Source organism: Zosterops lateralis (assembly GCF_965231275.1).
Source record: "Zosterops lateralis genome assembly, chromosome: 19".
Lineage (NCBI taxonomy): Eukaryota > Metazoa > Chordata > Aves > Passeriformes > Zosteropidae > Zosterops > Zosterops lateralis.
The window spans coordinates 1,577,796-1,599,690 of record NC_139779.1 but is presented as its reverse complement, the minus strand read 5'-3'; the positions used below and the strand labels follow the sequence as shown (position 1 = coordinate 1,599,690).

At 47.5% G+C, this 21,895-nt stretch overlaps 1 protein-coding gene across 1 annotated transcript in view; it reads left to right on the top strand.

The window, feature by feature from the left end:
• Window positions 1–21,895, top strand: part of AATF (apoptosis antagonizing transcription factor) — a 41,307-nt gene that overhangs the window by 10,663 nt on the left and 8,749 nt on the right. The window contains exons 5-11 of the mRNA XM_083875049.1: window positions 2,487–2,601; window positions 2,923–3,127; window positions 3,832–3,996; window positions 5,812–5,895; window positions 12,828–12,895; window positions 14,027–14,107; window positions 16,875–16,946. Coding sequence (XP_083731175.1) covers window positions 2,487–2,601; window positions 2,923–3,127; window positions 3,832–3,996; window positions 5,812–5,895; window positions 12,828–12,895; window positions 14,027–14,107; window positions 16,875–16,946 — 790 coding nt within the window. The remainder of the gene's footprint in view (window positions 1–2,486; window positions 2,602–2,922; window positions 3,128–3,831; window positions 3,997–5,811; window positions 5,896–12,827; window positions 12,896–14,026; window positions 14,108–16,874; window positions 16,947–21,895) is intronic.

The window sequence follows — 21,895 nt, the reverse complement described above, 5'->3', positions numbered from 1 at the left end:
GGCTTTTCCTGTGTGGGAAACTGTGGGAATGCTGGGCCTGGGTGAGCACAGAGCAGTGCATGGATTCCATGGGAGCTCTGGGATCAGGTTCCCCCACTCCAGTTTGTCCACAGGCACTGGCACTGACAGGATTGCTGTGGTTTGAGAGCAGCAGGACAGGTTTCATCTCTGCTGCCTCTCCTGACACTTTGATCCATGGCAGTGCTATCCCTGAGTGGAGCTAAATACTCCAGGGCTACTTCCAGCCTGGCTGGAGGACTGGATAAAACGAGGACTTATGAGGAGTATTGAGAGAAAAGCACACTTTGATTTACTGGTGCTGGCTCCCAGCGTGCTGGGTGGATTGATCTGCTGCCTGCTGGATCTGGAACAACTTTTTCCCTCCTGGACACAGAATGAAGGGGTTTCTGTGGATTCTTTAAAGTGACTCTTCCAGGGTAGTGTCACCACTGACACTCTGAGTCCCATCAGAGCTGGAAGTTGTACTCCAGCCACGTTTGTTGTGTTCTTGTTTCAGACAAGGGGCGGCATTACAAAAATCCTGCTGGGGGTAGGAGGGTCAGTCAGTGTCCAGCCTCCTTTCAAAATGACCCAGTTTGCATCCCTGGAACAGTTCTGGTTTGTGCTGAATTCATGCACAAATGGGGCCAGGCTCTGCCCCAGAGCAGGCAGTGTAAAGGCAGACAAGGGCTGCAGAAGGAAGAGGAGAAGGAAGAAAAGGAGAGAAGAAAACAGCCCCTTCTGGAATTAAATGTGGGATGGATAGGGCAGGGCTAGGTGGGAAGGGAGCAGAGGAGGGTGACACTTGCCTTCTGAAGTTGAGTTTACAGCACACTCAAGCAGCCAAGAGCAGAAGTGAGGATGCCATCCAGTGATGCTGTTAAACACACAGGAACTGAGAGCAGGGAAATTACCCAGCTGTAAGAGGCTCGTGATGAAGCCACTGCCTGGAATAATTAGCCCTCCCACCTGGTTAGACACACGGTCATTGTCTTCCCTGCCCTCTCCAGCCCCTTCACTCCAAATCAAATTGCTCCCCATCTCCACTTCTGCTGGGCTCTGTATCTCATAGCCTGGGGCAGCTTGAGCCTGTCTTTATTTCCTTGCCTGCTCACCATGGCCCTGCTATACCCCAGAAGGGCTGGAGTGCTACTCCAGTTGTAATTGCCAGGATCAAAGCTGCCTGGGGTGCATTAGCACTGCTGCTGGAGGAGAGGCAGCGGGGAGAAAATAAACAGTTTGGGAAGGCTCTGGGGACATTTGGCCGTGTTGCAGGCAGTGGGAAGGATTTTGCTGGTGTAAGCTGTGCACTCGGGCTAGGGTGGGGGCACTTGGCTCCTGCAAGTGATGCTTTAGCTGCAGACACCTACAACAAATGCATTTTTTAAGGGCTTTTGTCTGTTTGTCTGGTGGAATTGTTTTGATGCTCGCACACGTCTGATTTACAAGTGCAGCAAACCTAATCCGTTAATAGGTTTATACAGAGGAGTTGTCAGAGTGTGTCTATAATGAACCAGGGCTCAGGGAGGGCGACTCCAACAGCTGATGTGCAACAAAAATCTTAAAGCATCTTCTCCTTGACATTGCTGTTACTGAGGTCAGGCCATAATTTATCTGAAGGTGGTGACAACTGAGCAATATCACAGTGGGAACACGCTGGAGATTGAGACCTCTGAGTGTCTGGCTTGATTTCTGCCTCTGTCTGCCTGAAGAAGATTTGCTGTTCACTCTACCCATGATCTCTGTGTCCCTCCACTGAAAAGCAGAAATAAAGAGAAGAGTGGAGTGGGGAAAAGCTCTCCCTGTCCTTTTTGAGCCACGTACAGGGGGAGGTTGGGGGATTAAGCAGTGGCAGAGGAGGCACCAGGGGAAGCTCTGGGGAAGGTCCCAGCTCCTGCTCCCCACACAAACCCAGGTTCTCTGTCAGCCAAAGTTCAGTTCAGGTTTTTGGGCTGGGGTGTGCCAAGTCTTTCACCTGGGGGAGCTGACCCTGTGAGGGATGTGCAAAGGGACAGTTTGTGTAGGCCTGGGCAGACACTTGTTTTCTATCAGAGAGTTCTGCAGGGAGGCTCGTTGTTTCCCACAAAAGAGCTGTTTCTGAAGGGTGTGCAGTTAACCTGTCCCACAGTCAGCTGGAGCTGTGTGTCCTTGGAGAGCCCACAGCCATGGAACAGGCTCTGCATGGACACAGGAAAACTGTCAGCTGCAAAAGCCTTTGGATACACAGCATCACGTCTGTGATTCAAATTCAAGATTTGTGTGTGTGAACACCCTGGAGTGCAGCTGCTCATCCCAATAAAAATGACATTCACACCATGTATTGATCAATTTACACCCCTCCACCCCATCTTTTCTTCCCTTTCTCTCTTCCTGAAGCTCTCTGGGCCTGCAGTTCTGATCAGAATCTTCTCATTAAACTCACCAGGTCATAGTTTAAAGTTTCCCCTGCAGATCAGATCTTGTCACTTGTGTCTCTTCCTCTGCAGGTTGTAAAACCCTGGAGGCCTTGCTGAAAGTGCTGGTGGAACTTCAGGATGAGCTGCTTTATCAGTACCCAGGCACGAGGCATCTGGTCGATGGAAAGCAAGCAAAAAATGAGAGGTGAATGCAAAAACAGATAAAATCTTTCTGAACCCTTTGTCTCCAGCAAAGAGGACAATGCCCAGCCTTCCTGACCACCCTCACCCTGCTGCTCCCTCAGTTGCTGCTGTGTCTGGGGGACAGACACTCTGTTATTTGGGTTCCTTCTGCCTTGTGGGGGAGTCTGGTTTGTGATATTTCTGATAATGGAGCAGAGGCTAAACCATGGGGCTTTTAACAGCAATGTCAGTGTGGTGTGGGCTGGTGGTGGAGGGGCCATCCAGGACTCACACAGTGCCTTAGGGAGGGGCAGGGTGTTTATCCCGAGTGTTTTTGTTCCAGTGAGGATGAAATCCCGAGCAGCAGCGATGAGGAGCCAGTGGAGAAGGCTCAGGAGAAGAGGAGGAGCCTCCCCAAAAGGAAGCTGAAGTTTGAGGAGTACCCCGAGTTCATTGCCAAGCGCTACAAGGACTTCAGGACCTACAGGAACAGCACCCTGCAGAAGTGGCACGACAAGACAAAGCTGGCAACTGGCAAAATGGGGAAGGCAAGGCCTGGTTTGTGTGTGCTGACACGGCTCTCAGGGAGCAGGGATCTGGGGAACAAGTTCAGACTGAAAAAGGGAAAGTTTGGGTGGGATACATGGAATAAATTCTTCCCTATGAGTGTAGGGAGGCCCTGGCACAGGGTGCTCAGAGCAGCTGTGCCTGCCCCATCCCTGGAAGTGTCCAAGGCCAGGTTGGACAGGGCTTGGAGCACCTTGGGACAGTGTGAGGTGTCTCATGGTAGTTTCTGTGTTCTCTCAACCAGACATCCCATCACAGCAGCAAATAATCTCCAGGAAAATGTCACTCCTGCTGCTGCAGGAGCTGTCTGTGGTTCCTCCCAGAAGCAGGGCCCTCTGAGGCTCTCCTCCTCCACGAAGTGTAGCCTTTAATACAATGGGTAATCATTTCACCCAGAGATCCAGGGTCTCCTCACATCTCTGAGTTGGTATTAATCATCGAGAAGTTAATCTGAACCAGAACAGCAAAGGCATTTTATTAAGCCAGGCGTCAACTCGCCTCAGGTTGGGAAGGGAGAGCGAGGGAGAAACAAATAAAAAATCCTCTCAGAAATCCCTGCAACGAGCCCAGACCCCCCTCTTCCCCTTTGGAACTGCTTATCCAGTGACATGGAAAGATAGAGGAACAGTGGTGCCTTGAGGAGAGGCTGTGTGTGTGTTATCTGACACTGCTTAATGCCGTGCAGGGCTTCGGAGCCTTCGAGCGCTCGGTGCTGGCGCAGATCGATCACGTCCTGCTGGACAGGGAGCGATTGCTGCGGCGCACCCAGACCCGCCGCTCCCTCTACACCGTGCTGGGCAAGCAGGAGCAGCAGCCTGCCCCAGCCCCTCAGCCTGGGCCTGACAACTCGGTAAGGAAGGGGTTTAATTCTCTAACTCATCCTGGGAAACTCTGCAGAACGAGCAGAAAGAGCAGCGAGAGCCTTTAGCGGGAGGTGGGTGGAGGAGGAGGTGTCTGAGTGTTGGTTCCTGCAGTGTAATGGCCAAATAAAAATATTTAAGTTTAAACATTTAAGCTCCCTCTACACCGTGCTGGGCAAGCAGGAGCAGCAGCCTGGGCCTGACAACTCAGTGAGGAGGGGATTTAATTCTCTAACTCATCCTGGGAAACTCCGCAGAACGAGCGGAAAGAGCAGCGCGAGCCTTTAGCGGCTGTGGTGCTCGCTTGGGAGATGGGTAGAGGAGGAGGTGTGTGTTGGTTCCTGCAGTGTAATGGCTAAGTAAAAATATTTAAACTCCTTCTACACTGTGCTGGGCAAGCAGGAGCAGCAGCCTGCCCCAGCCCCTCAGCCTGGGCCTGACAACTCGGTAAGGAAGGGGATTTAATTCTCTAACTCATCCTGGGAAACTCTACAGAACGAGTGGAAAGAGCAGCGCGAGCCTTTAGCAGGAGATGGGTGGAGGAGGAGGTTTTATGGCTGAGTCAAAACATTTAAATGTAAGCATTTGAATTCCCTCTACACCGTGCTGGGCAAGCAGGAGCAGCAGCCTGCCCCAGCCCCTCAGCCTGGGCCTGACAACTCGGTAAGGAGGGGATTTAATTCTCTAACTCATCCTGGGAAACTGGGAAACTCCACAGAAAGAGCATCGAGAGCCTTTAGCGGATCTGGTGCTTTTTTGGGTGATGGGTGGAGGAGGAGGAGGTGTGTGTTTGTTCCGGCAGTGTAATGACTAAGTAAAAATATTTAAACTCCTTCTACATTGTGCTGGGTAAACAGGAGCAGCAGCCTGGGCCTGACAGCTCAGTAAGGAAGGGGTTTAATTCTCTAACTCATCCTGGGAAACTCCACAGAAAGAGCAGCGGGAGATGGGTAGAGGAGGAGGTGTCTGAGTTATAGTTCCTGCAGTGTAATGGCTAAATAAAAATATTAAAATTTAAACTCCCTTTACACTGTGCTGGGCAAGCAGGAGCAGCAGCCTGCCCCAGCCCCTCAGCCTGGGCCTGACAACTCGGTAAGGAGGGGATTTAATTCTCTAATTCATCCTGGGAAACTCCACAGAATGAACTTTCAGCAAGTGTGGTGCTTGTTTGGGAGGTGGGTGGAGGAGGAGGTGTCTCAGTGTTGATTCCTGCAGTGTTATGGCTAAGAAAAAACATTTAAATTCCAGTTTTGTGATGTTTGCATTATCTCCTGTCCCAGTTCCTGACAAGGATTGAGCTGGGATTGTGCCCCTCCTGAATCTGATCTTTGAGGCAGCAGCAAAACTTGGTTTTCACTCTGCAGCTCAGAGTCTTTAACCCAGAAAATCCCTTTTAAAATCATACTGCATACAACCCACAGAATGTGTTAGTAGTAAGCCCGTTATTAATTTAGTATTTAAGAATGAATAAATACTCAATTCTGAGAGATCAGGTAGAATTACTGGACTTGCAAGATGTATTTTTGCCATTACATTAAAAATATCTGTAGTATTTTGCCAGAAAGACTTTGCACAGCCCTATTTATTTCCCAGTAAAGGCATCATAAATCTAGTTTGGCATTGGCAGCGTTTCTGCCTTGCCTTTAAATGTATTCCTGGTCTTTAAAAGCTGGTTATGTTGGGAGTTTTTTCCCCATTCCTTCATATCATCAAGTGTGTTTACAAGCTGCTGCACGTGCTGTCTGTGGAGTTAGGGACAGAAATGTGCACATATGAGCTCTCTCATATTTCCTTGGTGCTTCCAGGAAGTCCTCCCTGCCTCAGATTCCAACAGGCACCTGAAGGACATCGATGAGGAGATATTTGATGATGATGACTTTTATCACCAGGTAGGTGATGGTAAATGTGTGCTGGAATTACTCTTCCAGTATTTACAGAGAAAATGCAGTTTTCTGTGTACAGTTTTCTGTGCACAGTTGGTTCTGTGCTCCATATTTCTTTTTACCTGTAAAACTCTCTGTTTTAACACCCAGGGGGGACTCTGCTCTCAGTTTTTACTCTAGGGCTCTGTGAGTTTGAAGTTGCCCTGTGGATGTGAATTTGCTGCTGGTGCTGAGTGTCAGGGCTGCAGGAGCTGTGCCTGCTGTTCTCCCTGGGAAAAGGCTCTGAATTCTCTGCAGGTGATTGTTCTCTGTGGGCAGAGCCCCCTTAGGGAAAAACAATCCCAGGAGATCCTCAGCAGCACTGAAAGTTGCTCATGTCTCAGCCTGAATCATCTCATTTACCTGCTGAATGGGAGAGCTCCTGGGCTGCTCTGACACTTCTCTTGGAATTGGGCCAGCTTGGATCCAGGCCAGCTGTTCCTTTTATTTGCAAAATTCTTAGAAGCAGGGAATCTGCAGGCAGTGCAGGGAAACACTGTGTTTGTAGTTTATTGCATAAGGACAGTGCCAGCTTTATGAAAAACTGGAACTGTCACATATTGAGAAATATGTCACTGTAAGTGTGTGAAAACCTCTGCCTGCTTTGATGAGCCACACAAAGCCTGAACTCCAGGACTAAACAAATATCACTAGAAAGACAGAAATTTTTGATCTTAGTTGTTAGAGTGGCCAGTAAAGTGCTAAAGGAGTAGTTGAGAGCTGTTGCCATGTGAGGATGTGTTGCCAAATGGTGATGGGAGGGGGCCTGTCCTGTTGGCAGCAGGGATTGAAGGGGCCAAATCTGTTGAGATAAAGATGAGGTGGAATTTGGGGTCCCAATGGCTCACTTTGGGGGCAGACTTGACTCTAAGAACACATAAAGTTGGCATAACAAACTCATGGAGTGGAAAAACAGCTGAGGTTGGCAGACCAAGGACCTGTGCAGAGAAAGTGCTTCTTGGCCATGAAATGTTAAATTTTTTAAAAGAAAACAGCAATGGATGAGTGTCCCCATCTCTCCCTCTAATAACTATAACTGTGCTAAATTGTGATTTCAGAAATATGAGCAGGCCCAGCTTAGCTTCTCCCCTCACTGGTTAATTGGGGTGCTGGGGTTAATCTAAATTAAAACTTAAACTAATAGAGGTCATCGAGGGAAGAGAATCACCTGAGTAAAACAAATGGCTCTGCCAGGCACAACTGTATCTTGGCCATTTCCCAAGAGGGAAGTGGCAGCAAATTGGAGCAGTTTGAGGCCCGGGCAGAGGTGAAGGATGGGTGGCAGGGGCTCCCTGCACAAGGCACAGCTCCAGATTGCAATCCCTGCTGCTCCAGCTGCAGGAGCAGGACCAGCCAGCAGCATCTGGCAGCACAGCCAGGCATGGGTGCCACTTTGGGAACCCCACAGACTGGAAATATGGTGTTTAGCCTGGTGCAGGCTTTAATCACTTCCCAGTCCTTGGCAGTGGCTCCGACAGCTTCTCCCGGCCTCGTACATCACACACAGACATCTGCTGAGCCCCGGGCAGCTGCACATCCATTTTCCTCTCTTGCTGGGGTTTGTTTTGATCTCTCTCACTCCTTTCCTCCCTCTCCCTCTCCTCCATCCCCCAAAATGTTTCCTGGCACAGAGGATCCCTGCAGATCCCCAGTGTTTGTTGCTTCACTGCCCTGGTTCATGTCCCATCCTCAGTGGGGTTTGGAGGTTGGAGCTGCAGCCAGTTCAAGGATAAGGCTGAAAAAAATGTCTCTGCTGTGTTTTCTGTCACCTCCCCAATTAAATTGGATTCATAAAGTGCTTTCCTTTATTTGTCAGGGCTCTAAGCTGGAGCTGAACATTGCATTGAGAGCGGGGAGAGCGCGGCACAATGGAGCTGCCAAGGGCCTGAATGGCTCTGCTTTCCCTGGGTCAGAACTGAGCAGTGCCTTTGTGTGTGTGTGTGATTGCATGTGGGCATGGAAATAAAACCCAGCGAGGGAACTGCTGCTCCAGGAGTGATCAGCCCCGAGCTGAGGGTGCTCACAACCTCTGACCCCTGTGCATAAGGCTGATTGCAGCGTGCATTTCAGCACCTGCCTCTCCCTTCCTATTTAAATCTGCATCCTTTCTTTCTTAAATCTACATCCCAAGCCTTTCCTTGGCATCCTTTTCATTCTTCCACATGGCCTTTTATAGTAATTAATTTATTTTGATTGCTGCTTAAAAAGTAAACATTGGGATAAAGGACAGCACTGGAAAGCAGCTTCCTCTGTGTGTCAGTGTGAAATTAGGCAAGTAAAAATGAACCAGATTTGATGAATGTGCACGAGTTAATGATAACAGAATAAGTAGTTATACTGTTTTGTTATAGATTATAATAAAAAGCTCTTTAATTAATCTGTTTTTCTTACGGAGAAACAATTTTCTCACCCAGGTCTTAATATTCAGTGGAATTCAGCAGGTGGGTCTGGTGGAATTTTGTGATGATTCAGGATTTAACTCTCTTCTGCCTGTTCATCCCACTTTGCCTTTTCTCCTGTTCTTTACTTGTTTTATGAGCAGTTACAGTTTTTATTGTGATGTCCCACAGTTGATAGTGATGGAAAGCTGAGCTGGAATAATGCAGTGAAATATTTTTATTTAGCTGGGAATAGTTAAAGTGTTTCAAAAGGCTCCTCATTAGGGGCAGCAGTGAGAGGCTGGAGCCCATTTCCTTTTCCTTTAAATTCTCTTTCATACGTGGTTTTTAGGGAAGAAAAAGGCTTTTTATTTTTAGAAGTCATATTTACGTAGAATTCATTACAGCTGATATTGCAGCATTAGGACTTTAAAATTCCAGCCTGCTACCAGGGAGCTGCTGCTCTGACATGCTACAGTGGAGATTTTATTGTTAGGTTGAAATACTCCTCTGGTAAAGGAGAGAGTGGAAATTGGTTTATTTCCAACAGGAATTAGGTTAGTGTTCATATGCTAAGTGTTCCACTGGTAGCAGCTCTTCCCAGAACAAATGTTCATCACTGCTGGCAGCAGGTATGCCTAAGGAGAATTGGGAATATCCGTAATCCCTTTTTTTTCCTCTGCTCTCCTGCTCCCTCCTCCCCTGGTTTTGGTGCTGTTGTGCATTTTGTGACACACAGTCCTGGTTGTGGGTGCCAGAGAGGAGCCAGAGTGGAGGGGGAACATCCAAGGAAACACCAAAGCTTTGCAAGAGGGATTCTCATCCCTTCCCAGCTGGGATTTACCCCAAGTTCAGCATCCTTAAACCCCCCTGACCATCCTTAAACCCCCCCTGAGCATCCTTAAACCCCCCTGACCATCCTTTAACCCCCCTGAACATCCCTAAACCCCCCTGAGCATCCTTAAACCCCCCTGAGCATCCTTAAACCCCCCCGACCATCCTTAAACCCCCCCTGACCATCCTTAAACCCCCTCTGACCATCCTTTAACCCCCCTGAACATCCTTAAACCTCCCTGACCATCCTTAAACCTCCCTGACCATCCTTAAACCCCCCTGTGTGACCCTTTGGAAAACTTCACAGATGGGGTGAATGTTTCCTGAGCCCACAAGAATCTTATAATGCCACAAAACAAGGAATTACCAATCCAGAGAACTATTAAAAGTCGATAATGGTGAAGAATAGAGAGGAGCCTGGCTTTGTGACAAGCTGGTTTACCTTAATTAAACCGGTGAGTGATTAATATGGACAGCTGATCTTGTGGCTTTAATTAGATGCATTTAGAGTTTTGTGTGAATAAGAGATGTCTCGAACCATCCCACAGGTTAATGGCAATACAATACTCTTATCACAGGCATGTATCTTTCAAATGGCTGGGTAGGTGGTTAATAACACATTTTAAAGCTTGATTTGGAGCTTCTCTTAATGGGTTATTTGAAAATAGGCAAATCTGTGCATCCTACACAAACCTGAATTTGAATAAAATGGGTTTTAAAAAGAGACCGTCCAGTGATTTCGGCTTGCATTTTATTAAATGTAAAAATTAAGGTTTTACAAAGCATTTCAAGGGGGTTTAAAATAATATTTAAGCTGCAAACTTTAATTTTCTCTGGTGTTGGTAAAAATGTTGTTACACAGCTGAGTAGGACCTTGGAAAGGGATCTATAGATGGACTTTTTTTTTTTAATTTGATTTGCTCTGTAAGGTCTAAGACAAGTGAGCCTTTTGTCACGAGGCTGATCTCAGCTCTCCTTAGCTCTTTGTCTCAACTGGAAATTCTTAGGGGTCTGCAAATCAGAAAGGTCAGCGAGTGTAGGATTAGAAACACTGATAGATAGTGCATGAAAATGAGACCTAACCTCTAAAATGAAAATTGACCTCTCAAATGAGAAATGAGTTCTCTGTTACCCTTGAACAACACCCTGATGGCATTTCCCAGTCCCTCTGATTCTGTCCAGTGGACTTGGTGTGCACTGAGGGGAACTCTTTTAGGGGGAATTCTATGGGAAGGGATCTCAGCTTTGCTGTCAGGACAGGTTTGGGGTTTGCAACAGGAGCTCTGCTGGCAAATATCAGCCTTTCCTGCCAAGGAAAATTCAGCTGGCATTGACAGCTTCCCTCTGCTCCCACGTTTTGTCCTCCTGGTCCCAGCTTTTGGGAGGTGAGCTGTGGGATGGGGCTGTGCTTCCCTGCCATGGGAGACTGAGCTGAGGTTCTGCAAGTTCAGGGAAGAGATATGAAGGAGGGAAAGCAAAACAGGATCTATTTCAAATCAAAGCCTTTTGATGCTGGAATTGCCTAACTCTGTCTTCACACATCAGGGCTTAACGCTGATGGTGATTTACTCACACTTCCTAGTTAATAATTAGACATTGGGAGACACCATATATCACTCCTAATGGAATATATGGGCTCTGATGAGAGTTTTCTGTTTTGACTAATAAATTTTAAGCAGAATCGCCAGGCTTAATGAAATATTACCGTTTGGGAAGTGGTTTAAGTCTTGTGCTGGGAAAACAGTGTTGCTTTATTCAGTAAATGAATTTATCATTCAGTCTGTATCCCGAGCCCTGGCTGGCTCTGGAGCACGGGCTGGATGCAAGACTCTGAACCAGAAAGCAGAAAACTAATCAAATCCTTAAAGACCAAAGGCAGCCAGGCAGGCCTGGGCTGACTTTTTCAGTGGTAGCCTCTGGCTACATCCACTTTTATTTTAGTAACCATTGTTAGCATGATTTATAACCTCAGCTCAGAGACGTTCGCTATTTAGATGTAACAAGATGCTTCACAGCTTTTATTTCCATTTCCTAATTTCCCTCTTGCTCCTGCTTTGTTGGTTTTTTTTTTAGCTTCTCTCTCATCTTTGCCTCGCTGTGCTGTCCCAGGCAGTGTCCCCACAGCTGACACTGCACTGGAAGAATATTTGGAGCACTGGGAGACCTTGTCAGCCCCAAGGTTAAGGGAGTTGGTTCAGGGTTAGGAACATGCCCCAAAAATGCATCTTGGAATCGTGGAATGGTTTGGGTTGGAAGGACCCCATCACAGTCAGGGACACCTTCCACTATCCCAGGTTGCTCCAGGCCCTGTCCAGCCTGGCCTTGGGCACTTCCAGGGATCCAGGGGCAGCCACAGCTGCTCTGGGCACCCTGTGCCAGGGCCTGCCCACCCTCCCAGCCAGGAATTCCTCCCCAATACCCCATCCAGCCCTGCCCTCTGTCATTGTTCTCACCAGTGTGGGCACAACTGGGGCACTCCTTGGTGTTTCAGTCTGGATTTGTGGGCCAAGCCCTGCAGGGAATGTCCTGCTGCTGCTTCCCTGGGTGCACAGAGTGTGTGTGTGACACTGCACCTCAGCGTCTCCTCTGTGAACAGCACCAGAGCACAGAGCAAACACCCCTCCCTGCTGGAGCAGGAGCAAACCACTCTCACCTCTCTGCACCACTTGTGGCTGCTGCTCCAAGCCTCCCTCCCACCTTGCTTTTGACAGAATATTGACTGGAGAGCGAGATCCCATTTCTGCTCAGCCTTAAGGGCAGCTGTTTGCAGAGTGGCAGTGTTACACAGGTTTACTGTGTCGTATGTCTGTGTAACACTGGATTTGGATCTTGTATTTAGCTGCCAGAAGTGACTGTGATGAAGTGGCAGAGATAAACTGATAGATTGTGTGCCAGAAAGATGCTGGGAATCAATCAGATAAACAGGGGCAGAGAAGTAGCTTGCTGTTTTCTGGTGATAATAAACCAGTGGCCTGGCTCCTGGAATTTTTAAATGTAATTGCTGCAGTAATAATCTCCAAAAAAATAAGCAAGTAGAAAAAAAAAAATAAAAGAAAGAAAGTAGTGGTAGGTTTTTAATTATGTTTGAATCACTCCTTTTTTTCTGGTAATGTGGTGTATGCCTTGAAGGAAAGGGAAGTACAGGGTGGAGGAAAAGCATCCTGCATCCTTTCTTCCCTGGAATTGCCTGGATTCTGCTTCCAGGTGGGTCTGTTTCAGGCAGGTGAAATGTAGGTGTCCATAAAGCAGTTTGTTCCCCTCACTTTTGGAGGGTTTATTTCTGTTCTGGCCAATGCCCAAGGCACAGCACGCACGGTTTGCAGCGAGTGGTGATAAACACACAGCAGCAGTCAAGGGTCCAAAAAGGCTGTTCACAACATCCTCTGGCTGCAGGAAGCAACGAGGACAAACCCCAGCCCTCAGGGCACAAAAAGAAATAGAAAAGGCTGCCTGAGCACTCCTGCTGTAGCTATAAAAAGGATTTTGCTGTGCTGTTCTCCGGGCGAGCATCGCTGCCCAACTTCCCTTTGGGGATTGTTTGAGCTCCCCCTGCCCTTCCCTTCCCCAGGAGTGTGGGGCAGCCCTGTGGGGCTGAGCTGCTGCACATCTGCCCCTCTTACACCTCTGGGAGCTGCCTACACAACAACTGTGCTTATTCCAGATGGGATTTTTTTGTCTTTCCTGCAGCTCCTGCGAGAGCTGATCGAGAGGAAAACCACTTCCCTGGACCCCAACGACCAGGTGGCCATGGGCAGGTGAGTGACAGTGTTTGTGACATCCCTGCCTTCACCCCAGCAAAGTGACCTGTGCCCTTCCAGTCCAGCCCATTGCAGGGGGCAGAACACTGAATTCATCTGGAAAAAAGGGAGCTCATCCTCTCTAACAGACTCCTGAGTTATGGATCACCCAGTCTGACTTTTAAGCTGATCCTCTGGAGATATTTTCCCATTGAAAAGGTTTGGTCCAGGTGTTTCTGTCTCTCACTGGTTCCTGCAGCACAAAATAGCACAAAAACTGGCTGCCCACTGCTGGAATTTGGCTTTGTCTCTTTATTAACTCAGCTTTGGTGTTGTCTTAGAAGAATAAACCTTGTGACATCAGTTAAAGCAATTCCTGTGTGTCCCTCCTGTAAAAAAAGCTTCTGTACCATTAAAACAATATCAGGGAATGTTCCCTGCGTGCAGAAGTGAAATGTAATTCCATGCAGGGAGTTATTTCTCTGTTTAATTCCAGAGTTAGAAAGTAAAGAATCTTCCAAATGCCACTTGATGAGCAGTGTACAATGAAACAGCAATGGGCTCTAATTGAGAAAAGTGTAAAAACCAAGGAAAGCTGGAAAAACTGGAGTTGGGCTCTTCCCTGAAACAATTTTGGAGGAGTTTTCTATAGGGAGGGGAAGAAAATGCATCAGGAAATTTTGTTGCTGGTGAAACAACTTTTCTTCTTGTAAAATATCACCCAGATTTTAGTGCAGTGTGTCAAATTTATTTTGTGTACGTCTGAAATATTATGGAAAGCTATTCACTGTGATTTAACACGATATAGACAAAATTACATTTAAGTGGTGATTGCATTGTACATTTATCTGACTTTACAATAAAATAGATTACAGTAATTAAGATTATATTAAGATTGCAGTAATTGGATTTTGTTAGATTTTTTTCCCTGATGTCGAGTTTTCATTGTATAAATCAGGTGAGATGACGCTCGTTTCAGTTTTAAAAAAAAAAAAATATTTATAACCAGGAGAAGTTTTTCCCTGCTGGAAACTTCTTTGACTTGAGGAAGTTGTGGTTGAGAAGTGGAGCTTTTAATACATTTGGGGATCTTTTCTGGGAGTGTTCAGTGGCTCTGAAGTTGTTTTCATGTTGTTCTGCATCCCCCAGGCAGTGGTTGGCCATCCAGAAGCTACGGAGCAAAATAAAGAAGAAAGTGGACAGAAAAGCCAGCAAAGGAAGGAGAATCCGGTGGGTGACACCTTCTACAAGCACACACAAGTCCTGATATTGCCAAAAAAACCCAAAATCTGCCAGCTCTGGGTGTGTTTTACCCCACTTGGCACTGGGGGTGTTGGGTGGTTTGTGGTTTTGAGGGCGTTTCTTGCTCTGGGGCAGCCAGGGGGGAGTGCTGATGATCCTGGAGCCTGGAATAGGAGCTTGGTGGATGCATTGCCTCAGTGAAGAGCTGAGGAAACACCAGAGAAAGGTGCTCACATGTCCCTGAGCCATTTGGGGCTGGAATTTCCAGAGAAAACCAGTAAACCCCTCTCATGCAATTTATATTTCCTGACCGAGACATGGGCAGCACCTCCAGGGGGAAGATGTGCAGAAATACCTGAGGTAAATCTCTATTTCTCACCGAGTGCCAGCTGCAATTTGGTGTCAAATCCCTCTTTGCTGGTAACTCACATCACAGCTTCCTTCATGTCTGAATCATTTCCCTCCTGGATCACTCATTTGGGTTGGGCTCAGTGGAAGAATCTTCCACGTAGGAAAGGGAGCAGGAGGTGTTTCCCCTTTTGCAGAGCAGCTCTCCGAGTCTCCCTGAGAGCAGCATGATTTGTGGTGGAGGAGGGAGGATGCTGAAAAGCCGCTCTGCTTCCTGAAAAATCCACCACATTAACCATCCTTTGTGAGTAAACTATAAATCCTGAGTTTAGATGGCATCTGATAGAAAGTCAGTGGAGTCAGGCTGGGTCTGGCCTGGCATAGCAATTTTTAAGATAGATGTCATAAGATAATTTATTGAAAGAGGGAAGAGCTACTTTGTTGGCCTGAAAAGCCTATAATTATTGACTATCAATATTCTTTTCTGTCAGCATCACACATAATTGGATATATTCAGGATTCAGTCAAAACTCCTGACAACATCACACAAGTGAGGCAGCCTCGTAAAGCTCCAGGAATAATGGGGAAATCTCTCCTTGTGTGCAGTCTGTGCCTTCAGCAAACCTGGGAGAGCAGCTCTCCCCCCCAGTCAGTTGTTTCTTAGGTGCCTCTTTTTGCTTCTTTAAATAAAAGTTGTACTTTTTCTGCAGGGTAAATAACAATAAAAGAAAATCTCATTGTCAGTGGTTGGGATTAGGATGTAGTGAAGCTCCTGCATTTTTCAGGATAGGGCAGTAGAGCCCAAATGGGTATTTTTAAATAGTTGTTGAGAGACTTGGTGTCACCCCAGGCAGATCCCTGACCCTCTGTTCTTCCTTCTTTTTCTCTAAAATTGGAACAGCAGTGCTTAAATTTGCCTGCATGACTTTGAGATCATGGAGAGCCAAGTCTTTAGTACCAAGTTTGATCTGTCTCCTTGACTCTCCCTTTTTAGCAAAGCCTCAATATTACAACCTGTTTATTGTAGGGGCTGAGGATCTTCAGATGTTTCCAGAAGCAGTCAGTCTTTCACTTGACACGAGGAAAATTTGAGCATTAAGAGGAGAAATAAGTTCATCCAAAAATCAAACTTTAAAGGGATGTTTGAACACTTTTCACATGTCAGTGTTTTCTGATCTGTGCTGCTGCAACGTGGGGTGTCTTTCTCTCCACTAAATGAAATATTTTATATCTGCTGGACTGGGGTTTTCAGAGCCCTGATTTCAAAAGCAGATGTGGACAAACAGCTGGTGCCAGGGGCTGTACCTGAGCCTGTGCAGGAGCCCTGTCCCCATTTTTGTGGCTGCTCCTGGCTCCATCCTTTCCTCACACCAGAACAGCTCCTTCCATTGGCAGTGACAAAGGCAGCAGAGTGCAGAGGAGCCCTGGTGTGAGGCTGTGCCTGAAAAAAGCCTTCTGAGATGGGCTGTGAGCTCAACATCCCCCAGGGAGTGTTCCTGCACAGGCAAACAAAAGGGAGTGCAGAGGTGACAGAGTGGAAAGGTGATTCTGGGCAAATGCTAGTGAATCCTTTTGCCTGCTATTTGTCAAGCTCTAAAAATAGCAGCAGCCTGGATGAGGCAGCTCAGGCTGGGGCAGGGCAGGCTGTGCACACAAATGCCTGGATTTGGAATCCCCTGCCCTTGGACACAAGGTTTAAAGCCTCCTCGTTCAGAGGTTCTCACTACCCTGTTAAATTTTATGTCAGGTCCTTGAATATAAACCATGAAATCCCTGGAAATGGCAGATGGGAAGGGGATTCTCTCTCTGTAGCAATGTTCTGGTGATGAGAATATGCCCCATCTCTGCATCTCCTCCTTCCCTTGTTCTTACATGCTCCATTTACTCAGGGTAAGGTTTTCCAGCTCTGGAAATGGCTCCAGAGTGGGATTTTGCTGTCCTTTAGAGCCCTGCAGAGCACAGGGCAGGGCTGCAGATGGATGTTGGAGCTGCTGGTGCTCCTGGGCACAGCTTTGAGCAGGTGATGAGGATGGGAGGGCTGGGATGAGAAAGGATTTGCTGTTACTCAGCTCATTCCATCACCTGGTGCTGAAGAGGGAGTGGGAACTGGCAGCTCCAGGTGGTGATTCCTTAGGGATGAGCCCCCAGGAAAGTCTGTGGCTCACTCACACTTCATGGCTCCTCTCCTCTGCTGGGATGAGAAAGGATTTGCTGTTACTCAGCTCATTCCATCACCTGGTGCTGAGCAGGGAGGGGCAACTGGCAGCTCCAGCTGGTGACTCCTTAGGGATGAGCCCCCATGAAATCCCTGCTTTCCCTGTGAGAGCTGGGCTGCTCCTGCTCAGTCCAGCAGCATTTCCTCCTCCCCACGAGCAGTTCCTGACGTGCTGCCTGCTGCTCTCCTCAGGTACCATGTCCACAGCAAGCTGGTGAGCTTCATGGCACCTATTGACCACTGCACAATGAATGATGATGCCAGGTGAGTAAGAGATTAATTATGTTTCTCAAATGGCTCCATGACAGCGTGGTATTGACCTGTTCTTCAGCCTGTCACCCTCTCCATTCCTTCTTATCAGCTCCCCATTTGTCACTGGCATCGTAGCCTGGGTGTCTTGGCCACATCTGTCCTGGCTGAGCTTTCACTCTGTAATTACTGTGACACCAAACAAGGAGTTGTCATAAATCTCAGCACCTACCCTTTGATTCCTGCTGTAGAAACTCCTCCCATTTTTAATTTTCCCTGTTTTGTGGAATTAGTTTGGGAATACACTTGGTGTCTTCAGGTAGAATCAGAACTTCTTCTAACAGAAATAGCAACTTCTGTATTCTGGTTAATGTGTATTTTCTTAGCTCAGTTAATAACTGGAATAGTTCTCTCAAGATTCACTGAAAGACTTTTACACTGCTTGTGTTTATCTCTGTTTAAAGAGTAAAGGATTTTATTGGAAGGCTGTAATGTTTTAATGTGGTAATTAGTAAAGGAATCAGCAGTGAAGTTTTGTGCACGGTTACCAGACAGCTCCCCCACATACCCACCCATATTTCTTCAGCAGAACACTTTAAACCCAGATCTCCAAAAGCTGAGCTCTTTGTGGGAAGGAGGTGGAATAATTTTTCCAGTGAATGGATGGAAAAAGCTTTGAGAAACATCTTTCCCCTGGGTTGTGGAACATGTTTGTGCTTTGTGAGGGAGAGATGTCATTTGTCTGTTTGTGAAATGGGAACCAAATACCTGCTGCTGCCTTTTGGGGGATTGCAGGGACTTATGGATGAGAAGTTTTGTGTCCACGGGACCTGTGCTGTTTCATCAGTTCATCTTTCTCAGAGTTGCTTTACTCTGTTTTTTTCTCTTTTTTTTTTTCAAGTAAGAGCAAAGCCCAGCTGCTCTGACTCTGATTTTTCAGTATTGTTTGGATCCTTTCAGCACAAAAAGAAATGTGATGAGGCTCCAAGCCATGTAGTCCTAATGTTTAGCTTCAATTTCCCTCTGCTGTAATTTAGGACCATAATTTCTTGTCGTGTTTCAGATGGGAACAGGTTCTTGCTTCCTCTTTGCAGCAGCCCTTGGACATTTGAGTGGGAATTCTTGGGAAGAGCTGGGAGGTTTTTTTTGTCTCCCTCCCCAGTTCACCATTTGTGTTTGCATCCATACACAGAACACATCCAAAACACTGCAGGGGGTGTCTGAAAATCAGGCTTTTTGTGGGTGGTTTGGTTCAGCTCTCCCCAAACGGAGAGATCTGCTGCTCCCAGTGATTTGTTTGAAAATCAGAGCCACACTCTGGGGGCCAGTTCACCTCTCTGCTTAAAATACCCTCTGCCCTTGGCCACACACCACAAAACCTCTGTCCAGAAAACCTCTGTGACCACACAGGGCAAAAAGAATTCAACATCTGCAGGTGAATTAAAGAGAACAGGCCCGTTCTGTTCTGTTCCTGCTGCTGGAGAGGGATTCAGCAATGATAACAGCTTCCCTTTGTGGCAGAAGCAGGTAATTTTATTGTTTGCAAGTGTGAATTACTGGATTTAAAATACACATATACACTTCACAGAGGTGTGACTGCCCTCTGAGCCACTTTTATTTTTTTTTAAAAAAGCTTGACCTCAAAATTTATCCAGCTCAGAACAACAGGCCACTGTGCTGTAGTGGGAGAGATTTCCCAGTGAGTTGTGTGTAAAATGGATTTAAAAACAGCTGGCAGAGCTTTCCCTCTGAGTTCCACCAGTGGCCACAGGGGCAGGAAGACACCAGGAAAATGCCAGGAAATAACTGAATATGTGTCTGCAGGTGTGGGTGGGCCTGGGGGTGCTGTGGTTCTGGTCCTTCCTTGGCTCTGCAAACCCCAAAGAGAGGAAAGAAATCCCTGAGCACTGCCAGGAGAAGGGGATCACTCCAGATTTTACAGCCTGAATTCGAGGAGAAAAACACACAAATCCAATAAGTGCCTTTGTCAACATCTCTGCCACTCTGTGCCTCACTCCTGCTGCTGGTTTGGGATAACAGCATTGCTGGAGGCAATTAATCTTCCCCTTGCCCGTTTTCCAGGCACCCCAAGCATGGGCAGGGCTCTTTAACCTCGTGCTCACATATTTTATGTTGTAATGTGTGGGGCACTGGTGGCCTCCAGCCCTCCTCCTTTTTAACCCCTCTCTGGCAGTATTTTAAAACAGGCACTGGGAAGTGATTTTTATGGTTACCTTGGGGTCTGTGTTTATAGACTTTAACACGTTTATTGTCCTCTCGGGCCAAGGTTTTTCTAATCGGTCCAAGGTCGTTGCTGTGTAAATGCTCTGCCTTGGGACAAGGAACCCAAAGGCAAAGCTGGGACTGTGGTCTGGGGGTTGTCCAGAGGGGAGAGGAGCTGGATTGGTCAGGATAAAGTTGGTTTTGCTTTCTCCTGGGTTTGAGGGTGGTTTCCCCTTTCTTGGACTTCATTGAAATTGGTTTTTCTCCATCATCAGGACGTGGCATCCTTCAGCAGCACCTTGTGCAGCAGAGCTGGGAGCAGCCCAGTCTTTGCTTTGGGAAATGGGGCACTGAGAGGTGATAACAGCCCCTATTTCCACAGGCTTTGAGGTCCAGAGATCCTTGAGGCAAGAGCCTCAGGGAGTTCCTAAAGATGTCACACAGGACTGGGCTGGAGCTGAGGTTGAGCCCAGACCTTCTGTGCAGCCATTTCCCTGAAAGGGGCATCTTCCCTCCTCTTTTAGGAGGTCAGACAAGTCTCCCTTGCAGAGATCTCCTGTGGCAGGGTGTATTTACTTATGGGCAGGCTGAGGCTCAGGATTATCCCTGGAGAGACCTGCAGGCCTGGGCAGGTGAGGTGTTCCCAGTCCTGGGGTGGATCCAGTCCCCAGCCCAGGTGAAGTCTGTGTTCCTGGAGGAGCTTTTGGGGTTTGTCCTGTCTGTCTGTCTGTCTGTCAGCTGTGACACACAAACCCTCAGGTCTCTGCCCTGTCCCTGTGTGAGGGGAGCAGAGACTGAACACAGACACTGCACAGCCAGGGCTGCTGTCCCATTACTGCAAAGTCTGATGAACATCCTGATTTCACCTCTGGAGGACAGTAACTTGCAGGAAGAGACATTCCTCTAAGGACACACAGATGTTGGGTCCAAACACCTTTATCTCCCAAGACAACTCAGGTTCTTCTGACAGGTAAAACAAGATTGTGCAAATATGCAACAGTGATCTAATCAGCTGGAACAACAGCAATATTTTAACTGGCGCTACCTTTTAACAGCATCATTAAGGGCTCTCATTACTCTTTTATTAGAGGCTCACTCTATTTCTTATCAGATTACAGAATGAACATAACTCATGGCACTGATTTGATCTCTTGTTAAAGAGGATTACAGCTTTGCATTAGCTGGGATTGACATGGTTTATAATTTGCTGTTGATACCCAGGCTGGCGGTGTCACACTTGTGACCCCTCCCCACAGCCCCCCGAGGGGGAGGGCACCCATACATCATCATTAAACGTGGCACCCAGGGCTCTGCAGGAGCCTTTTCTGCAGGAAAGTCAGCCAGGACACCGGGGACACGCTGGAATTCCAGCTGGAGGAATAGATCCCATTTTCTGGAGGTTGGTTTCTGCCCTTAGGGAGGAGGAATTTGCATCCTTTGTGAGCTGGATCAGAGGGATGAAGATGGCTCTGATGAGGCAGTGTCACCACACCATGAGATGGGAATCACTTTCTCAAATCCCACATCCAAAGGCAGGAAATGAACCCCCTGGCTCAGGCAGGACACCAGGACAGGTGTCCTGGAGGAAGGTCAGGCAGGGACACGCTGGAATTCCAGAGGGAGCATTCCAGAGGGAGGGAGGAGGGAGGAATAAATCCCATTTTCTGTAGGTTGGTTTGTGCCCCAGCAAATGGATCCTCATTAGGGAGGAGGAATTTGCATCCTTTACGAGCTGGATCAGAGGGATGAAGATGCTCTGATGGGACAGTGTCACCACACCATGAGGTGGGAATCACTCCCTCAAATCCCACATCCAAGGGCAGGAAATGAACCCCCTGGCTGCAGGATCCTGCGAGGCACAGGAGCCTCCAGGGCAGTGCAGGAGCAGAGTTGTGCCTGCTGGGAGGCTGAATTAACACCCAGATTATCCAGCTGCCAGTGAGGTTTGGATTAGAGCCTTTCCCTTGGATCCTGTGCATTTTCCCAATCAGCATTCTCCCTTTAGTGCAGTTGCTTTGTCACAGAATGTCTTGCTGCAAGCAGAGGGGGGTACGTAGCAGGAAATCCTGGTATTAAAAGATTAATTTACTTATATGACATAAGAGTTTAATAAAAAAAAAAAAAATTTAAAAAAAAAAAAAAAAAGGTTGGTGAGATACCAGCCTTTAACTTGGCTGACTTTGTGCTTGGGGTATTAAAACACCACGAGAGCAGATTAATGGAGGAATTTGGGCTCAGTGATTGTCAATCCAGGGTGTTCACCAGCACAGAATTCCTGGGAGGAAGCAAAAGCCCTTCCTGCTGGAAGATCTGGGCCAGCAGCTCCTGTGCTGCACAGCCCAAACCCCACTGACCCTGTTGGGGTGAGGAAAATTCCTCCAAGTTTGTTGAGGCACAGCCTGGAGGAGAGGATCCTGCTTTGGCTTTGCTTTAGGAAACACAGGGAGGAGTAGGAGCGTGGAGGGCAGTCTGGAACCAAGGGAAAATTGTTATCCTGGGACACTAAACCTGCTTGGATTGATCCTGAGGCTCCACAGCTTTGGTATCACACAATCCCAGACTCCCAGCCTGGTTTGGTTGGGACAGAACTCAAAGCCCATCCACCTTCCACTATCCCAGCCTTGAAATTTCTTCTCTTTGGGCCTGATTTTTTATTTTATTTTATTTAAACCCCCCCAGCCTGTGGCTGGGTGAGCCCCTGGAGATGCAGTTCAGGGCTGTTGGAAGGGCTGTTCCTGCAG